The sequence below is a fragment of the Rana temporaria genome, chromosome 10, assembly GCF_905171775.1.
Source record: "Rana temporaria chromosome 10, aRanTem1.1, whole genome shotgun sequence".
In the NCBI taxonomy this organism is placed as follows: Eukaryota; Metazoa; Chordata; class Amphibia; order Anura; family Ranidae; genus Rana; species Rana temporaria.
In genome coordinates this window covers 71972844-71989012 of record NC_053498.1, presented here as the reverse complement: position 1 = coordinate 71989012, position 16169 = coordinate 71972844, and the positions used below count along the sequence as shown (strand labels likewise).

General features: G+C 45.2%; 1 protein-coding gene across 1 annotated transcript in view; it reads right to left on the bottom strand.

Annotated features, from left to right (window-relative positions):
- The window catches only part of PI4K2B (phosphatidylinositol 4-kinase type 2 beta), a 67818-nt gene that overhangs the window by 44806 nt on the left and 6843 nt on the right, over positions 1-16169 (bottom strand). Inside the window, exon 2 of the mRNA XM_040325445.1 lies at positions 12087-12241. Within this exon, the coding sequence (XP_040181379.1) occupies positions 12087-12241 (155 nt within the window). The remainder of the gene's footprint in view (positions 1-12086; positions 12242-16169) is intronic.

Below are 16169 nucleotides of genomic sequence, written 5' to 3'. Positions count from 1 at the left end.
TGAGCTGGCGCCATCTGGTGGTGGCCGTTGGCATTACATTACATTGGCATTGCAGCAATTATAATGTGTGTCATTTTTCACTGCCATCTCCTTCCCTCTAATTATAACCCCCAAACATTATATATATTTTTTATTCTAACACCCTAGAGAATAAAATGGCGATCGTTGCAATACTTTGTCACACCGTATTTGCGCAGCGGTCTTACAAGCGCACTTTTTTGGGAAAAAAAAATACAATTTTTTTAATTAAAAAATAAGGACAACAGTAAAGTTATCCCAATTTTTTTTAAAATTGTGAAAGATAATGTTACGCCGAGTAAATTGATACCCAACATGTCACGCTTCAAAATTGCGTCCGCTCGTGGAATGCCGACAAACTTTTACCCTTTAAAATCTCCATAGGCGACGTTTAAAAAAAATCTACAGGTTGCATGTTTTGAGTTACAGAGGAGGTCTAGAGCTAGAATTATTGCTCTCGCTCCAATGATCGCTGCGATACCTCACGTGTGGTTTGAATACCGTTTACATATGTGGGCGCTACTCACGTATGTGTTCGCTTCTGTGCGCGAGCTCGTCGGGACGTGGCGCATTTTCTGGCTCCTAACTTTTTTAGCTGGCTCCTAGATTCCAAGCAAATTTGTCAAACCCTGGGTTATGTTCCTGTTCATAGGAGAGGACTAGGCAGAACATGTTAGATATTTAAAATACATGTTACTTTAACAGAGTTGAACAGCCCTGCCCAGGGGGGGCGGTCCCACTGGACATAACCCTCAGCCCTGCAGCATGCAGCCTCAGTTCGTAACAAGCAGTACAAACCTAAAAAGGAGGGGTGGGTGCTGTGTCTGTTAATGGCATCCTATTTTCTCTTTTTGTCCATGAACGGACACAGCCTTCACAAATCTTGACACATGGGACATCCCCAAGCAGTATAAAAAAAACGAGGGGTGGGAACAGTATCATAAAAACAAACAACTTCAGCCCAAACAAGCAGAGCTCCTCAACGGAGGAGGTGCAACTTTAAACAGCCGCCTGCAAAACCTTGCGGCCGAAGGAAGCATCTGAAAATGCATTCACATCAACCTTGTAAAATTTGGAGAAGGTGTGCACCAACGACCAAGTCGCCGCTTTGCACAACTGCGAGACAGACACTTGATGTCGGAAACCCCAGGAAGCACCAATTGCCCTGGTTGAATGTGCCGTGACCGGAAAGGGGGTGCCCGCCACTTAAGAGCATAGGCCTGTAGGACGGTCTGCCTGATCCACGAGAAATGGTGGCCGACGAGACCGCCAGGCCTTTTTGTGGACCAGACACAGACAAACAGCGAGTCAGACCTCTGAAACTGAGCCGTAGAAGACAGGTACACCCGCAAGGCACGTACCACGTCTAAAAGTATTAAGCGTGACCCCTTTATGATGCGCCAGCCAAGGACACAAGGATGGATGTACAATGTCCTCATTAAGGTAGAAGGCTAAAACCACCTTCGGAAGGAATGAAGGCGGCGGGGGCAGCACCACCTTATTATGAAGGACCAAGTATGGCGACTTGCAAGATAAGGCCACCAATTCAGAAACACATCTGACCTAAGTAATGGCCACTAAAAAAGCCACCTTTTGAGATAGTGTCGAGAGGAATTTCTCTGATAATTTTCAAAGGGAAGTTCCTGAAGAACCGAGAAGATCAGATTCAAATCCCATGGAGGAAGAGGTGGTCTAATAGGGGGAAGCACATGATGAACCCCCTGCACAAAAAGGTACCCACCAGGGAATGAGCCGCCAAAGGCAGTTGAAAGAACACAGCCAAAGCAGAAATCTGGCCCTTAATGGTGCTTAAGACAAGTTTCTGATCTACTCCACGCTGTAAAAACAGCAGGACCCTGGAAACCAAATATGTCCGTGGACACCACCCCATCTCTTCACACAGAGAAATGTAGACCTTTCAGGTGCGATGGTAGATCTTCCTGGAAGAAGACTTCCGTGCCCTCAGCATGGTTGAGATGACCAAATCCGAAAGACCTCGGTCCCTCAGCACCTGGCTTTCAATAGCCATGCCGTTAAAGCCAGCGACTGAAAAGCAGGATGAAGTATGGGACCTTGAGACAGAAAGTCCTCCCGCATTGGTAGCCGCCAGGGTGCATCTGCCACCAGGTGCATGTGATCGGCGTACCAAGGACACCGGGGCCAATCTGGAGCGATTAGAATCATTGGGATGCCCTCGGATTCCACTCTGCGGAGCAGACGAGGAAGCAACTTCAGTGGGGGAAAGGCATAAATTAGCCGATAGTGATCTCACGGGGCCACCAACGCGTCTGCCCAGGGATCTCTGGACCTGGCCACAAACCTCGACACCTTGCGATTGAGGCGAGAAGCCAGGACATCCACGTCCGGTGTGCCCCACCTCCGGCAAAGGAGTTGAAACACCTCTGGATTAAACGACCATTCCCCCTGGTCCAGCATCTGGCAACTTAGGTAGTCCGCCTGCCAGTTTTCGACGCCCGTAATGTAGACGGCAGACAGAGCTGACACATTTCTTACTGCCCACCGCAGGATGTGAGCGACCTTGGACGCTGCAGCCGAGCTCCGAGTTCCCCCCTGATGGTTGACATAAGCCACCGGCGTGGCGTTGTCCGACTGGATCCTGATTGGGCGACCTTGCAACCTCCTCGACCACAAGAAGAGGCACAGCCTGATCGCCCGAAGTTCCAGGACATTGATCCGCAGACGGGAATCCTCCAGAGTCCAGCGACCCTGGGCCGACAGGACCCCCCAGACACCCCCCCAACCTGTGAGGCTGGCGTCCGTCGTAATCACAGTCCACTGGAAGGGGAGAAACGACTTCATGGTTTCAAGAGCCGGGGATCTCAGCCACCAATTCAGAGAGACTGACTAGGTGACCTACCTAAATCTGGCGATCCAGAGACAACAGAGATTTGTTCCATTTGGACAGGATCTCCTTCTGCAATACTCAAGTGTGGAATTGGGCACACAGTACCGCCTCGAAGGAGGCTACCATGAGGCCCAGGACTTGCATGCAAAAACAGAGAGACGACCATTTTCGGGATGCCAACAGCCTCACCGCAGACTGGAGAGTCCGCAATTTCTCCAAGGCAGTCCCGTCTCAGAAGAAGATCGTCTAAGTAGCCCACAAAAAAACTCTTGGTGCTGACGTTAGGCCAAAGGGAAGAGCCACAAACTAATAGTGGTCTTCGCCGATCGCAAAACGCAGAAACCTCTGGTGTCCTGCGCAAATTGGGACATGCAAGTATGCGTCCTTGATGTCCACGGACGCGCAGCCACCACAGAACAAATTGATTCCATACGGAACTTTCGTACTCTTACAAAAGGCATTTAGGGCTTTGAGGTCCCAAAATTGGATGGACTCCGTCCTTCTTCGGGGGACCACAAACAGATTTGAATAAAATCCCTGAAACCTCTCGCCCCGCGGAACAGGTAAAATGACCCCACAACTCAGCAAGTCTTGCACTGCCCCCAATAGGGCAGACCGACGAGCCGGAAGGAGGGAGATTTGAGAGAAAGAATCTGTTCGGCGGACAGGAATGAAACTCGATCTTGTACCCCGAAGTGACCACCTCGCAGACCCATTGGTCGGAGAGAGCAGGGAGGTCCACCGAGCCATGAACCTGCAAAGCCACCCCCCCCCCACCCATGAATTGGGCGGGGGCAAAACTTCATGCAGTGGCGAGTTTTGTTTCCGTCTTGTTTTGCTTACGCACCCAGGGACGCTTCTGTCCCCCCCTCTCCTAGCCTTTGTCAGCCTGGGAGGGTCTACCCACAGGCCCTGACTGACGAAAATACTGCTAATGCGTGGGAAAGGAAGGACCCAGCTTACGGCGCGGCTCCTTCGCCTTGGTGGACTGAGGGAGGAGAGTGCGCTTACCTCCAGTGACATCTTTAATAATGTCGTCCAGCGAGGTACCAAAAAGTATCCCACCCTTCAAAAGGTAAATGTGTCAAGCTTTTTGGATGCTTGGTCAGCAGACCAGCATTTCAGCGGCCACAACGGACCACAAAAGGACTTCTGCGGCTTTTCCCATTCCTTATCTATGAACTTGTCAAAGAAGGATACATAAAGAAAAACTTTTACAGAACGGTGCAATTTGTGCGACCCAAAAGGAGACTGACCCTCTGCGGACGCCTTAGCTGCACCATCCAACTTAAGAGAGTCCCTTGCAGCATTAATAAGCACACTGACAAGTGCCCTGTCCTGCACTGACAAGGGCGAGGGGTCTTCCTCACACGGAAGACCCTGGTCCACATCCTCTGACAACCTAGAACCGGGGTCCTGTGCCGCAGCCAGGTCTGGGTCAGAGAACTCCCCGGGGGGGAGGGGGCGTTTTTTTACCCCTCTTACGCCTGCACGCCGCTTCCACCCTGGCAATAAATGATTCCAGGACTGCCGACAAAGTGACCATGGGAACCGCAGGGGGACCAGCTGCCACCTCTGGCATGTTTGGGGAAGAAGGACCAGACACTGACTCCATAACACCACAGACAGCTCTCAGGGACCAATTCAATACCTGAAAAGTCCACCCTCCTTGCTGCACTACCAGTACTGCCAGAATTGCTGTAGAGGTTGAAAGGGTGGGGGGGGTCAGTCTGTCAGTGCTCAGACCATATGCTGCCCCACTGCATCAAATGGGTCTGCATGGCTGTCATCCCAGAAGGAAGCCTATTCTAAAGATGCACAAGAAAGAAAGCAAACAGTTTGCTGAAGCCAAGCAGGCCAAGGTCTGACGAGACCAAGATAAACTTATTTGGTCTATATGGCGTCAAGTGTGTGTGGCAGCAACCAGGTGAGGAGTACAAAGAGAAGCGTGTCTTACCTAGAGTCAAGCATAGTGGTGGGAGTGTCACGGTCTGGGGCTGCATGAGTGCTGCTGGCACTGGGGTGCTACAGTTCATTGAGGGAACCATGAATGCCAACATGTACTGTGACATACTGAAGCAGAGCATGATCCCCTCCCTTCGGAGCCTGGGCTGCAGGGCAGTATTCCAACATAACGATCCCAAACACACTTCCAAGATGACCACTGCCTTGCTAAAAAAAAAAAAAAAACACAACTGAGGATAAAGGTAATGGACTGGCCAAGCATGTCTTTAGACCTAAACCCTATTGAGCATCTGTGGGGCATCCTCAAAATGGAAGGTGGAGGAGCACAAGGGCTATAACATCCACCAGCTCTGTGATGTCGCCATGGAGGAGTGGAAGAGGACTCCAGTGGCAACCTGTGAAGCTCTGGTGAACTCCATACCCAAGAGGGTTAAGGCAGTGCTGGAAAATAAATGGTGGCCACACAAAATATTGACACTTTGGGCCCAATTTGGAAATTTTCACTTGTTGCCAGCGGTTTAGACATTAATGGCTGTTTGTTGACTTATTTTGCTGCAGCATCTAGGGGGTTAAAACAGGTGGTGAGGAAGCGATATACTGCCTCGTCACTGCCTGTCGATTGCCTCTGAAAATAAATGTGTGTGTGGATTGCTTTTCAGAGGAGCAGCAGTCTCTTTCAAATCAGAGACTCAGAGCAGCAGAGTGGTGCATTAGTGCAATTGTCAAGGGGGATGTAGTGTTTACGAATTGTCCAGCCTCTAGTGTGCGAGTACTCCAATTTGCCATCTATCCTGCACACCTTAACACACACAGAAAGCGTGTGTGCACATCAGGGGGTGGAGTATGGATGGGGCTGATTGGGCAGGCACATCTTAAACGTAGTTAGCAGGATGGACAATAAAATCTAGACTGATCTACAGAAATTACACTTTTCAGAAGGCAGCATTAGCCATATATTCTCAGGTAGCTATAAATGGTTAACTACATATACAAGCAGGCACAAAGGTGTTCGATGCAATTCATACCAGAAGCAACAGCCTGCAGATGTTAAGCTGTAAAAAGAGTAGAGTAGAGAAGAAGCAGAGTAGATAAGAACTGTCCTCCCCTAGCATACAAGGACACAGAGGGTTAATTGCTAGAGAGTCTGAGGTAGGAGAAACAAAAATCAGAAAAAAGTTATAGCACAGATAAGCAGCCTTGAGGTTTGCAAGCAGACACAGATTGTGAAGATCGGTACCTTACTCTCACCTTCTCCAGGATATATGCAGCTAGGTCCACCTGTGCTCTCTGCATGGTGACCTGGCACCTGGGTTTTGTCAAGCAGGAAAAAAAAAAAAAAAAAAAAGAAGGTGCTTTCATATTTATTTATGTTTGAGCCTGTAAAGCATTGCACCAGAGATCAGCAGATCACTGGAGCCAGGCAGGTCTCCTCTAGATCTGTCAGAGTATCTGTGTGCGCGTAGATCCTATATGAGGCAAGATACATACAATCTGGCAGGAAGAATCAATGAACTACCACAGGGCTCCACAGCAAAAATTGAATAGCAGCTGCAGCATTGGGAACATGTTCTCAAATTTTTTTTTTTACTTCAAAATCAAGTTTATTGAGATGTAGAAAAATTAGAGGTACAAACATGGTATGCATTTGATCGACATTGATCAGTATCCGACACACTTGTACAAATAAACAGTGTACAATACATGTTCTCAAATTTGAACATCCTTTTAACCAGGGCTTAAAAAATCCCAGGCGCCAGGTTGACTAGAATTTGCGTTCTGGCGCCTAAGCTGCTACTCTCTGTGCACTTGTCTTGTGTAGCATCTTCTGCCACTCTGCCCTTGGACACCGGTGTGCATCTCTGTACACTTGAAACATTTGTACAAAGCCCTGGAAGCTTTGTAGGAGCATAATTTTGACAAGGGCTCCCATCGGTTAGCATGGTCATGTGACTGCACTGACCAATGAGAATCTGTTCTTTCTTCCAAGACAAAAGAAGAGACTCATTGGTCAGCACGGTCACATGACCACACTAACCATTGGCCAGGAGCCGAAAAAAATTGCCCTGGGCAAATCAGCACAATTCTAATAATAAGCTTCCCCCAATAACAGGTTTTTATGGTCATTCTTTCCAGGCAGCCTATATCCTGCTTTATGACAGGGGTTATTGGCAGGCCGCTCTGCTGTAAGTTAGGCCTCGCACAGACGACCGGATCTATCCGCTGGGATTGATCCGCGGATCAGTTCCAGCGGACAAATCCGGTCGTCTGTACGGCCTAGCGGATATTTTTCCGTGGAGATTCGTCCAGCCGATCGATTTCAAGCGGATAGAAATTTCTTAGCATGCTAAGAAATCTATCCGCTTGAATCGTGTCCAGCGGATTGATCCGGTCGTTTGTACAGACTCACAGGATCAATCCGTCCGCTCCCATCCCTCGCATGCGTCGTAATGATTCGACGCATGCCTGAAAGTAGTTGCCTTCCAGCGTCGCGCACGTCACCGCGGATGTATTCCGCGCGGATTTCGATCCGATTGTGTGTACAGCCATCAGATCCAAATCTGCCAGAGGATTTATCCGCTGGAAACGGTCCGGCGGACCGTTTCCAGCGGATATCCTCTGGTGTGTACGGGGCTTTAGGGGGAGGAATTACTTGCCCCAGGCAATGACAACCCACGCTACGCCAAACAAAAAACACTGGCTCCTAACTTTTAGCTGGCTTCTAGATTCAAAGCAAATTTGTCAAGCTCTGTAGTCTTGGACTGACAGGGTAGCTCTAATCTTCTGTACCTTGCCCTACAACTCTCCAACAATTACAGAGCTGGGCTAGATTGATATGACACATTCATTACCAGATACTAAGGCATTCTCATGTTTCACACCTAGCAGAGAGGCATTCTCATAGCAATCTTATCTTGGGCACTGGTAAATCTTTAGCCATAATGGATGTTATACAGGTGAAACTCGAAAAATGTATTATCTAAAAGATAATTTTCTATTTAAGATACATTAATAATTTTCAGCATGAAATGTAGCATGAGGCTGTATAGTCTGCAATATTTACATTTTTGGTAAACTCATTCAATGAATCCAAGCAGAGTTAACATGCACTGCATTGATGCGTTCACACAATTTCACAGTAACCATAAGATAAAACAAAGTTCAGGAATAATCCTTTGTTTATTCCATTGTTTTGCAAATCTATGTACACAACAAACTTCGATTGTTTGAAGAGAAATGCATCTGTACCAGGCTCTAAGTGTGAGGAGGAAGGGCAAGCAGTAAAAATGAAAGTGAAACTTAAGCAGGCTATGAACTTTGTGATCTTTCTGCACATAGCTTGAAGTGCTTTATTCCGCCATCAAGGAGCAAAATGGCAGCAGGCCGTAAAAGAGACCCAATTTGGAAATGTATACAGTACTAACCTGACCAGCGTATTATTCTAAATGGGAAACCCTCATTGGTTTGCAAATATTAAAGATTCTTACTACCAGCAAGAACGAGTTCCTTACAATTAGGCTGGGTTCACACTATTGCAATCTGGATGTGGGAATCCCTGCATCCAATTCGCATGTCAGGAGAGTGTGACCGGCTCTCTACGGAGCGGCTCCTGTGCAAAGTGCCTGTGCGTCTTCTGGTCCATTTCAGCCAAAAATTCTGGGTAAAAATTGGACCTGAAACAGTGAACAACAGGGATGTACTGGACCCCTGCTGTGTCACTGCCACATCACCAGCCGTCCCATTAAAGTAAATGGGACTGCCTGAGTAAAAAAAAAATGCTTGAGCAAAGCGCAGTGACGTACAACATGTACAAAGGCACTATAAAGGGGAAGTTCCATTCAATTGGCGACACCCTTTGGGCTGATTATGCAGATTTCCCTTCTCATAACCTGCTTCTGAGCATGCGCATTTTTTTCCCCCGTCGTTAAAGCCTACACACGACCGTTTTTCACGTCGATAAAAAAATAAAAAATAAATTAGATCATGTCCCTTTTTCACGACAAAAAAATGCTCTGAAACCTACACACGGTAGTTTTTAATGACCAATTTTTCTCGTCATGAAAAACGGTCGTGTGTACACGGCTTAAATGTTAATATTCACTCTATCCCTACTTGTCACACATTAAGTTGTATAAAATGCCACCGGCTCCTGAGACTAAATGGCAGACCCTACCATCTACTATATCTACAGAGAAATTTAATGTTTTATGCTCCTCATAGGTTGGTCCCACCAGCGGTTAAATATAAACGATTAATTATTTTACAAAAGGGCCTTATTTGCTTTAAAGCGGGGGTTCCGCGGGATATCCTTTTTTTTTTTTTGCATGAATCGTGAGGGCTTACCTGTACTAATGCACTGCCCGGGTGTCCCACTCCTTTAGCCCGCATAATCGGTGTAATCGTGGAAAGGATATTTTAGATTCTGATGCGATGGACGTTTCCATCTTACCTGTGGGCACTGCGAAGCCGACAGGGTCTTCTTCCGGGATATGGTGAATGCTGGCCTCCCAGCATTCACCGCTCGATCCCACTCATGTGTAGTGTTGACGGCGAGCATCGCCGTCAACACTACACGGTTGCCATAACAACGGCGGCGTAACAAGCTCACGCCCGTTGTCGCGCGATTAGAGCAGAGCGCGTCTCCTGGGGAGTGTCAGGAGATAGATTGACAGGATGGGGGAGAGAGTGGACTTACACGCCCATTCCCCGCGGGGGATTCTGATTGACAGCGCAGGAACGGCTGCTGAAGAGGGGGTAAGGAGCGATTAAAAAAAAAAAAAAAAAAATGGTTTGTTTACTGTCAATGCCTAGCTGTTGCATTGACAGAAAGTGTCAAATTAGGGTGAACCACCGCTTTAAAAACACACACACACACAAACACAACGCCGTTTGGATGGCAATTGCATAAGATAAGATTAAATTAAATTCTACAAACAAACCCATCTTCTGTTCCACTGCAAAAAAAAAATATGGGATGTATGGCCACCCTTAAATTGTATAAAATATAATAAACCTCAAGCAGATTTCATGAACCTCATTTGGGGCTGTAAGATTATACCCGGCAGAATGGTTGTTAAAAGTGCTCACTATCTTACTGCAACTCCCTCTTCCCTGTACACCCGACGTATACTGGATGAAGAAAATTGGCCATGCTACGCTAGATTTTATAGGTACATAAATCTTGTTTATGGTTTGCAAAGTCAAAGCTAAAATAGTGGCATCCATCCTCCTCTACTGTTGCCCAGTAGAAAACATTGGTTAATCATATTCTTTTTATATGGGAATAAAGGACTTTCTACTACAATGCTATCAAATTTGGGACCCATAGTGTAATGCTACTTTCACATTACATTTTTAAGTTTAAGCCAAAAGGAACCCACACATAATGAAATGGCAGCTTGTATCCATATATAAATTAAAGTCTCATGCACATGGGTGCCTGGAGCCATACAAAAAATAAAAAATGTGGGCATATTTCCCCACCCAGGAGCCATAGATGCTGAAACCATTGGCTGTAGGCAGGTATATGACAGTACTTGGATAAACACCCACATGCATTTGAATGTGCGCCCCTGTACGCTGGCTGACTGCATCCATTGGCATACATTTGTACACATGTTCAATGTACATGCAAGTACCTGCATCCAGCAGCATACATTCATACGCATGTGCATGTTAATGCAAGTACTGGCATATACCTACATACCACAGTCAGATGTGTCCAGGCTTGCTAACCACAGGTAACTTGCTTGGTGTGCCGCTACATGTGAACAGTGATGGCCTCCGTCAGCCTGCCAATACCTTGTACTGGCTGAGCGACTGACACCATTCACATGCACCTGTCCTTCAAGCCACAAAAATCTACTGTATGTGCCTAACCAGCCAAGTGAAGGAAGCCTAAAACAACATGCATAATGAAAAAGTCATAAAATAAGTACAGGGTCGGCTTTAAAAAAAATAAAATAATAATAATGGGAAATTTGTGACTTGTTCAACCGCTTGCCAAAAAAAAACCAACAGTAAAGTTAGCCCAATTTTTTTTCATAATGTAAAAGTTGAAGTTACGCCAAGTAAATAGATACCCAACATGTCACGCTGCAAAATTGCACAAGCTCGTGGAATGGGGCCAAACTTCGGTAGTTAAAAATGCCCACAGGCGACGCTTTAATTTTTTTACTGGTTACATGTTTTGATGTACAAAGGAGGTCTGGGCTAGAATTATTGCTCTCGCTCCAACGTTCGCGGCGACACCTTACATGTGCAGTTTGAACACCGTTTTCATATGTGGGAGGGACTTATGTATGCATTCGCTTCTGCGTGCAAGCACACGGGGACAGGGTCACTTTAAAAGATAAAATAAAAATTGTTAAAATTATACTTTTTAGTTTGACACTTAAACAAATACATTTTGATCACTTTTATTCCTATTATAAGGAATATAAACTTCCCCTCTGGCCACCCGCAAGAACGATCAAGCAGCTGACCAGCCACTATGATCGTTCTTATGGTGTAGGGAATCGCTGGCTGAAAAAGCAGATAACTGAATGATGGCTGTAGCTGCAGGCATCATTCAGATATACCCCCACAAAGCCAAGGACGTCCTACGACATCCAGCTGTCAGCAAGTGGTTAAAATGTATTTTAATAAGTTCCAAAATGCATCTGTGTAAAAATCTATTTGCTGGCAACGTTTAACATGCTTGGCAGAATAAGGGTTAACTCAGAACTAAATGCAAAACTTTTTTATGTTAGAGAGAATACAGATGTCAGTTTTTTTGTTTTTTTTGTGTGTGTGTGTGCATCCCATTTCTCTCTCTCTGTTTTGGTTATGGGACAGTAATAGTGAGAAGAAATCCCTCCAAACAGAGAATCCCAGGTTGTCACCAGAACTAGTGTCCTCACTGGAAGATTTACCCTCTATTACAGTTTTGGTATTTATTTTTTTCACTTATAACAGCAAACATGACAAATATAGGAGGATAAATCTCCCTAAAGGGAGCCCAGACAGCAATGAAAACCTTTAAGGGGGTAACTCTTTAAGATGACAAATGGAGCAGCTAGAGATCCATACACATTGAAAAAACTTGCAAATTGTACAAGAATAGGTCATTGCCCTCATGATCTTATTTAATCTTGTAACTTTTAATAAAAAGAGATTTCAAGCCATGAGTGACTTGCATTCTAATCCTGAGACATTATATGTATATTAAGCTACCGCTAAAATACTTTACAACACTCACCCCCTTTGGATCTTTAACAAAGTAACTCCCACTTGAGCCTTGTGATATTCTTTCTGGAAAAACACCATTTTCAATGGCTTGTTCTGCTCTGTGAATAATGTCAGCAAATTCAATATCATCCAAAATGACATTTAGCTCTTCAGTACCACAATGACCTAAAACAAAAAATAAAAGATTTTACAAGACGAAAGATACAAAAATACTGACATACTGTAAGTAAATAAGGGAGTCTTTAACCACTTAAGGACCGGACCAATATGCTGCTACATGACCCAAGGGGTTTTTACAATTCGGCACTGCGTCGCTTTAACAGACAATTGCGCAGTCGTGCGACGTGGCTCCCAAACAAAATTGGCGTCCTTTTTTCCCCACAAATAGAGCTTTCTTTTGGTGGCATTTGATCACCTCTACGGTTTTTATTTTTTGCGCTATAAACAAAAATAGAGTGACAATTTTGAAAAAAAATGCAATATTTTTTACTTTTTGCTGTAATAAATATCCCCCAAAAACATTATATATATATATATATATATATAAAATAATTCTCAGTTTAGGCCGATACGTATTCTACCTATTTTTGGTAAAAAAAAAACAACGCAATAAGCGTTTATCGATTGGTTTGCGCAAAATTTATAGCGTTTACAAAAATAGGGGATAGTTTTATTGCATTTTTATTAATTTTTTTTTTGTGACTGCGACATTATGGCGGACACTTTTGACACATTTTTGGGACCACTGTCATTTTCACAGCAAACAATGCATTTAAATTGCATTGTTTATAGTGAAAATGACAGTTGCAGTTTGGGAGTTAACCACAAGGGGGCGCTGTAGGATTTAGTGTTCACCTAGTGTGAGTTTACAACTGTAGGGGGGTGTGGCTGTAGGACTGACATCATCGATCGAGTCTCCCTATAAAAGGGATGACTCGATCGATGCAGCGCCATAGTGAAGCACGGGGAAGCAGTGTTTACATACGGCTCTCCCCGTTCTTCAGCTCCTGGGAGCGATCGCGACGGAGCAGCTATAAACGAATAACCGCGTCGTCGTCCTGGATCGCTCCCCGAGGGAATCCGACCGCCGCATGTAGCGGGGGGGTCCGGATCGGACCCCCGACCCACGTCTAGGCAGAGACGTACAGGTACGCCAATGTGCCTGTACGTGCCATTCTGCCGACGTATATCTACATGCAGCGGTCGGGAAGCGGTTAAAGGAGTGTTCCAGGACTCCAGACCTCAAGAAACGCCAACAGGTCACGTTTTCAAATGATCCTTTATTAATTTATTTGTATTTTTTTAAATATAGAATAAAGAACACCATCAATTTTTTAAATTGCACCACCCTTATTTTATCCTGTATGCACAGATCATCCCCTTCCTGCACTGTCTACCTGGGGAAGGCCAGCCAACACAGGCAGGGTAGCCGACCTGCACATGCTCAGTTGTGTCTTTAAAGGGGTTGTAAAGGTTTGTTTTTTTATTTTCTAAATGGGTTCCTTTAACCACTTAAGGACCGACGCACGACTATATACGTCCTTACTTTGAAGAGGGATATCTCGGTAACAGCAGCAGCAGTTCTCTGTGCTTTTTTCTGCACTAAAGATGCATATACTGTGTTTTCCCATATATACCAAGGGCTCTAGTTCACACCAGTGCAGTCAGTTCCAGTCAGTTTCTGGTCAGTTTCCTGGTGCAGAAACTGACCGGAAACCGACTATTGGTGCAGAAAAGACGTAACTGCATCTGGTATGAACTAGCCCTAATGCCGCGTATACACACGACCGTTTTTCATGACGTGAAAAATGCAATTTTTTAAACTGGTAATTAAAAACAATCGTGTGTAGGCTCCAGAGCATGTTTCTCAACATGAAAAATGGCCATTAAAAATTTAGAACATGCTCTAATTTTTCATGTCGTAAAAAATGGTCGTGTGTAGGCTTTAACAACGGGAAAAAAAACATGCATGCTCAGAAGTTATGAGACGGGAGCACTCGTTCTGGGAAAACTAGCATTTGTAATCGAGATAGCACATTCATCACGCTGAAACAGACTGAAAAGCGCAAATAGTCTATCACCAAACTTTTACTAACACAAAATCAGCAAAAGCAGCCCAAAGGGTGACGCCATCCGAATGGAACTTCCCCTTTATAGGGGTGTTGTACGTCACCGCGCCTTGCCCGAGCATTTATGCAAGGCAGGCTTGACAAGAATCACGTTGAGAAAAACTGTTTTTTTCCCCAGGAGATTAAAAAAACTGTTGTGTGTACGCGGCATAAGAGTTTGTTTTTATGGTAATCAGGCAGGCCCTTGCACTACATGGTTTTGGTAAATCTGAAGCCAAAAATCTGCAGAAAATCTAATAGTGTGTATGGGATATTACAGCCTGGATGCTGGATTGAGAGTGATGCTCAACTTGTCTCTTCAGAAGACAATCTGAATATTGTGCAAAACTTCATTTATTTCACTAATGCAACTTAAAAAAAGGAGAAATATATGAGATAGTTCAAGCCGTGATTTGTCATAATTGCGACGATTATGGCTTACAGCTCATAAAAACCCAAAATCCACAATCTCAGAAAATTAGAATATTGTGAAAAGGTGCATCATTCTAGGCTCAAAGTCTCCCACTCTAATCAGATAATTAAGTTATAACACCTGCAAAGGGTTCCTGAGCCTTTAAATGGTCTCAGTCTGGTTCAGTAGGAATCACAATCATGGGAAAGACTGCTGACCTAACAGTTGTGCAGAAAACCATCATTGACACCCTCCATAAGGAGGGGAAGCCTCAAAAAGGTAACTGCAAAAGTAGTTGGATGTTCCCAAAGTGCTATATCAAAGCACATTAATAGAAAGTTATGTGGAAGGAAAAAGTGTGGAAGAAAAAAAGTGCACAAGCAGCAGGGATGACGGCAGCCTGGAGAGGATTGTCGGGAAAAGGCCAATCAAAAGTGTTGGGGACTTTCACAAGGAGTGGACTGAGGCTGGAGTCAGTGCATCAAGAGCCACCACACACAGACAGATCCTGGACATGGGCTTCAAATGTCGTATTCCTCTTGTCAAGCTACTCCTGAACAACAACACATCAGAAGCATCTTACCTGAGCTAAAGAAAAACAGACCTGGTCTGTTGCTCAGTGGTCCAAAGTCCTCTTTTCTGATGAGAGCAAATTTTGTATGTCATTTGGAAACCAAGGAGCCGGAGTATGGGGGAAGAAGAATGGAGAGGGAGAGGGAGAGGGAGAGGGAGAGGGAGAGGGAGAGGGAGAGGGAGAGGGAGAGGGAGAGGGAGAGGGAGAGGGAGAGGGAGAGGGAGAGGGAGAGGGAGAGGGAGAGGGAGATGGACGGCCTGGAAGTCTTTGTGAGATGGTTGCAGTTAAATTTTTTTCGCTGTCGGATCCAAGACGTTGAGACAGAAGGGTGTCAACTCCAGTCTCAGAAGCATCAACTTAAAGGATAAAAAGGAAACAGGATCATGGTGTGCCAAGTGCCAACACAGGAGCAGAAACAAAGGCAGCCTTAAGACTCTCAAAAGCCTTAATGGACTCTGGAGACCAACTCTGTGGGTTACTGTCCTTTCTGGTCATATCAGTCAGGGGCTTGACCAGAGATGAGAAGTTACGAATAAACTTCCGATAATAGTTGTCAAAGCCAAAAAACGCTACAGAGGACATAAAACCCACGGGTCGAGGCCACAGTAGGACAGCAGAAAGTTTCTCTGGGTCCATCAAAAACCCAGCCATGGAAATTACATAACCCAGGAATTTGACCCGTTCATGATGGAATTCACACTTCTCCAGGTTACAATAGATATTGTTCTCCCTTAGTTGCTAAAGCACTTGACAGACATCTGTGTGGTGGCTCTCCAGGGATTTGGAAAATATGAGGAGGATATCGTCGAGATAAACCACCACACAACTGCAACAAATCTCAGAGGATATTGTTAATAAACTCCTGGAAAACTGCTGGAGCGTTAGAGGCCAAAAAGGCATTACGAGATACTCATAATGACCTGGTCTGGTATAAAAACACAGTTTTCCACTCATCGCCCTCCTTAATCCTGACAAGATTGTATGCCCCTCTCAAATCAA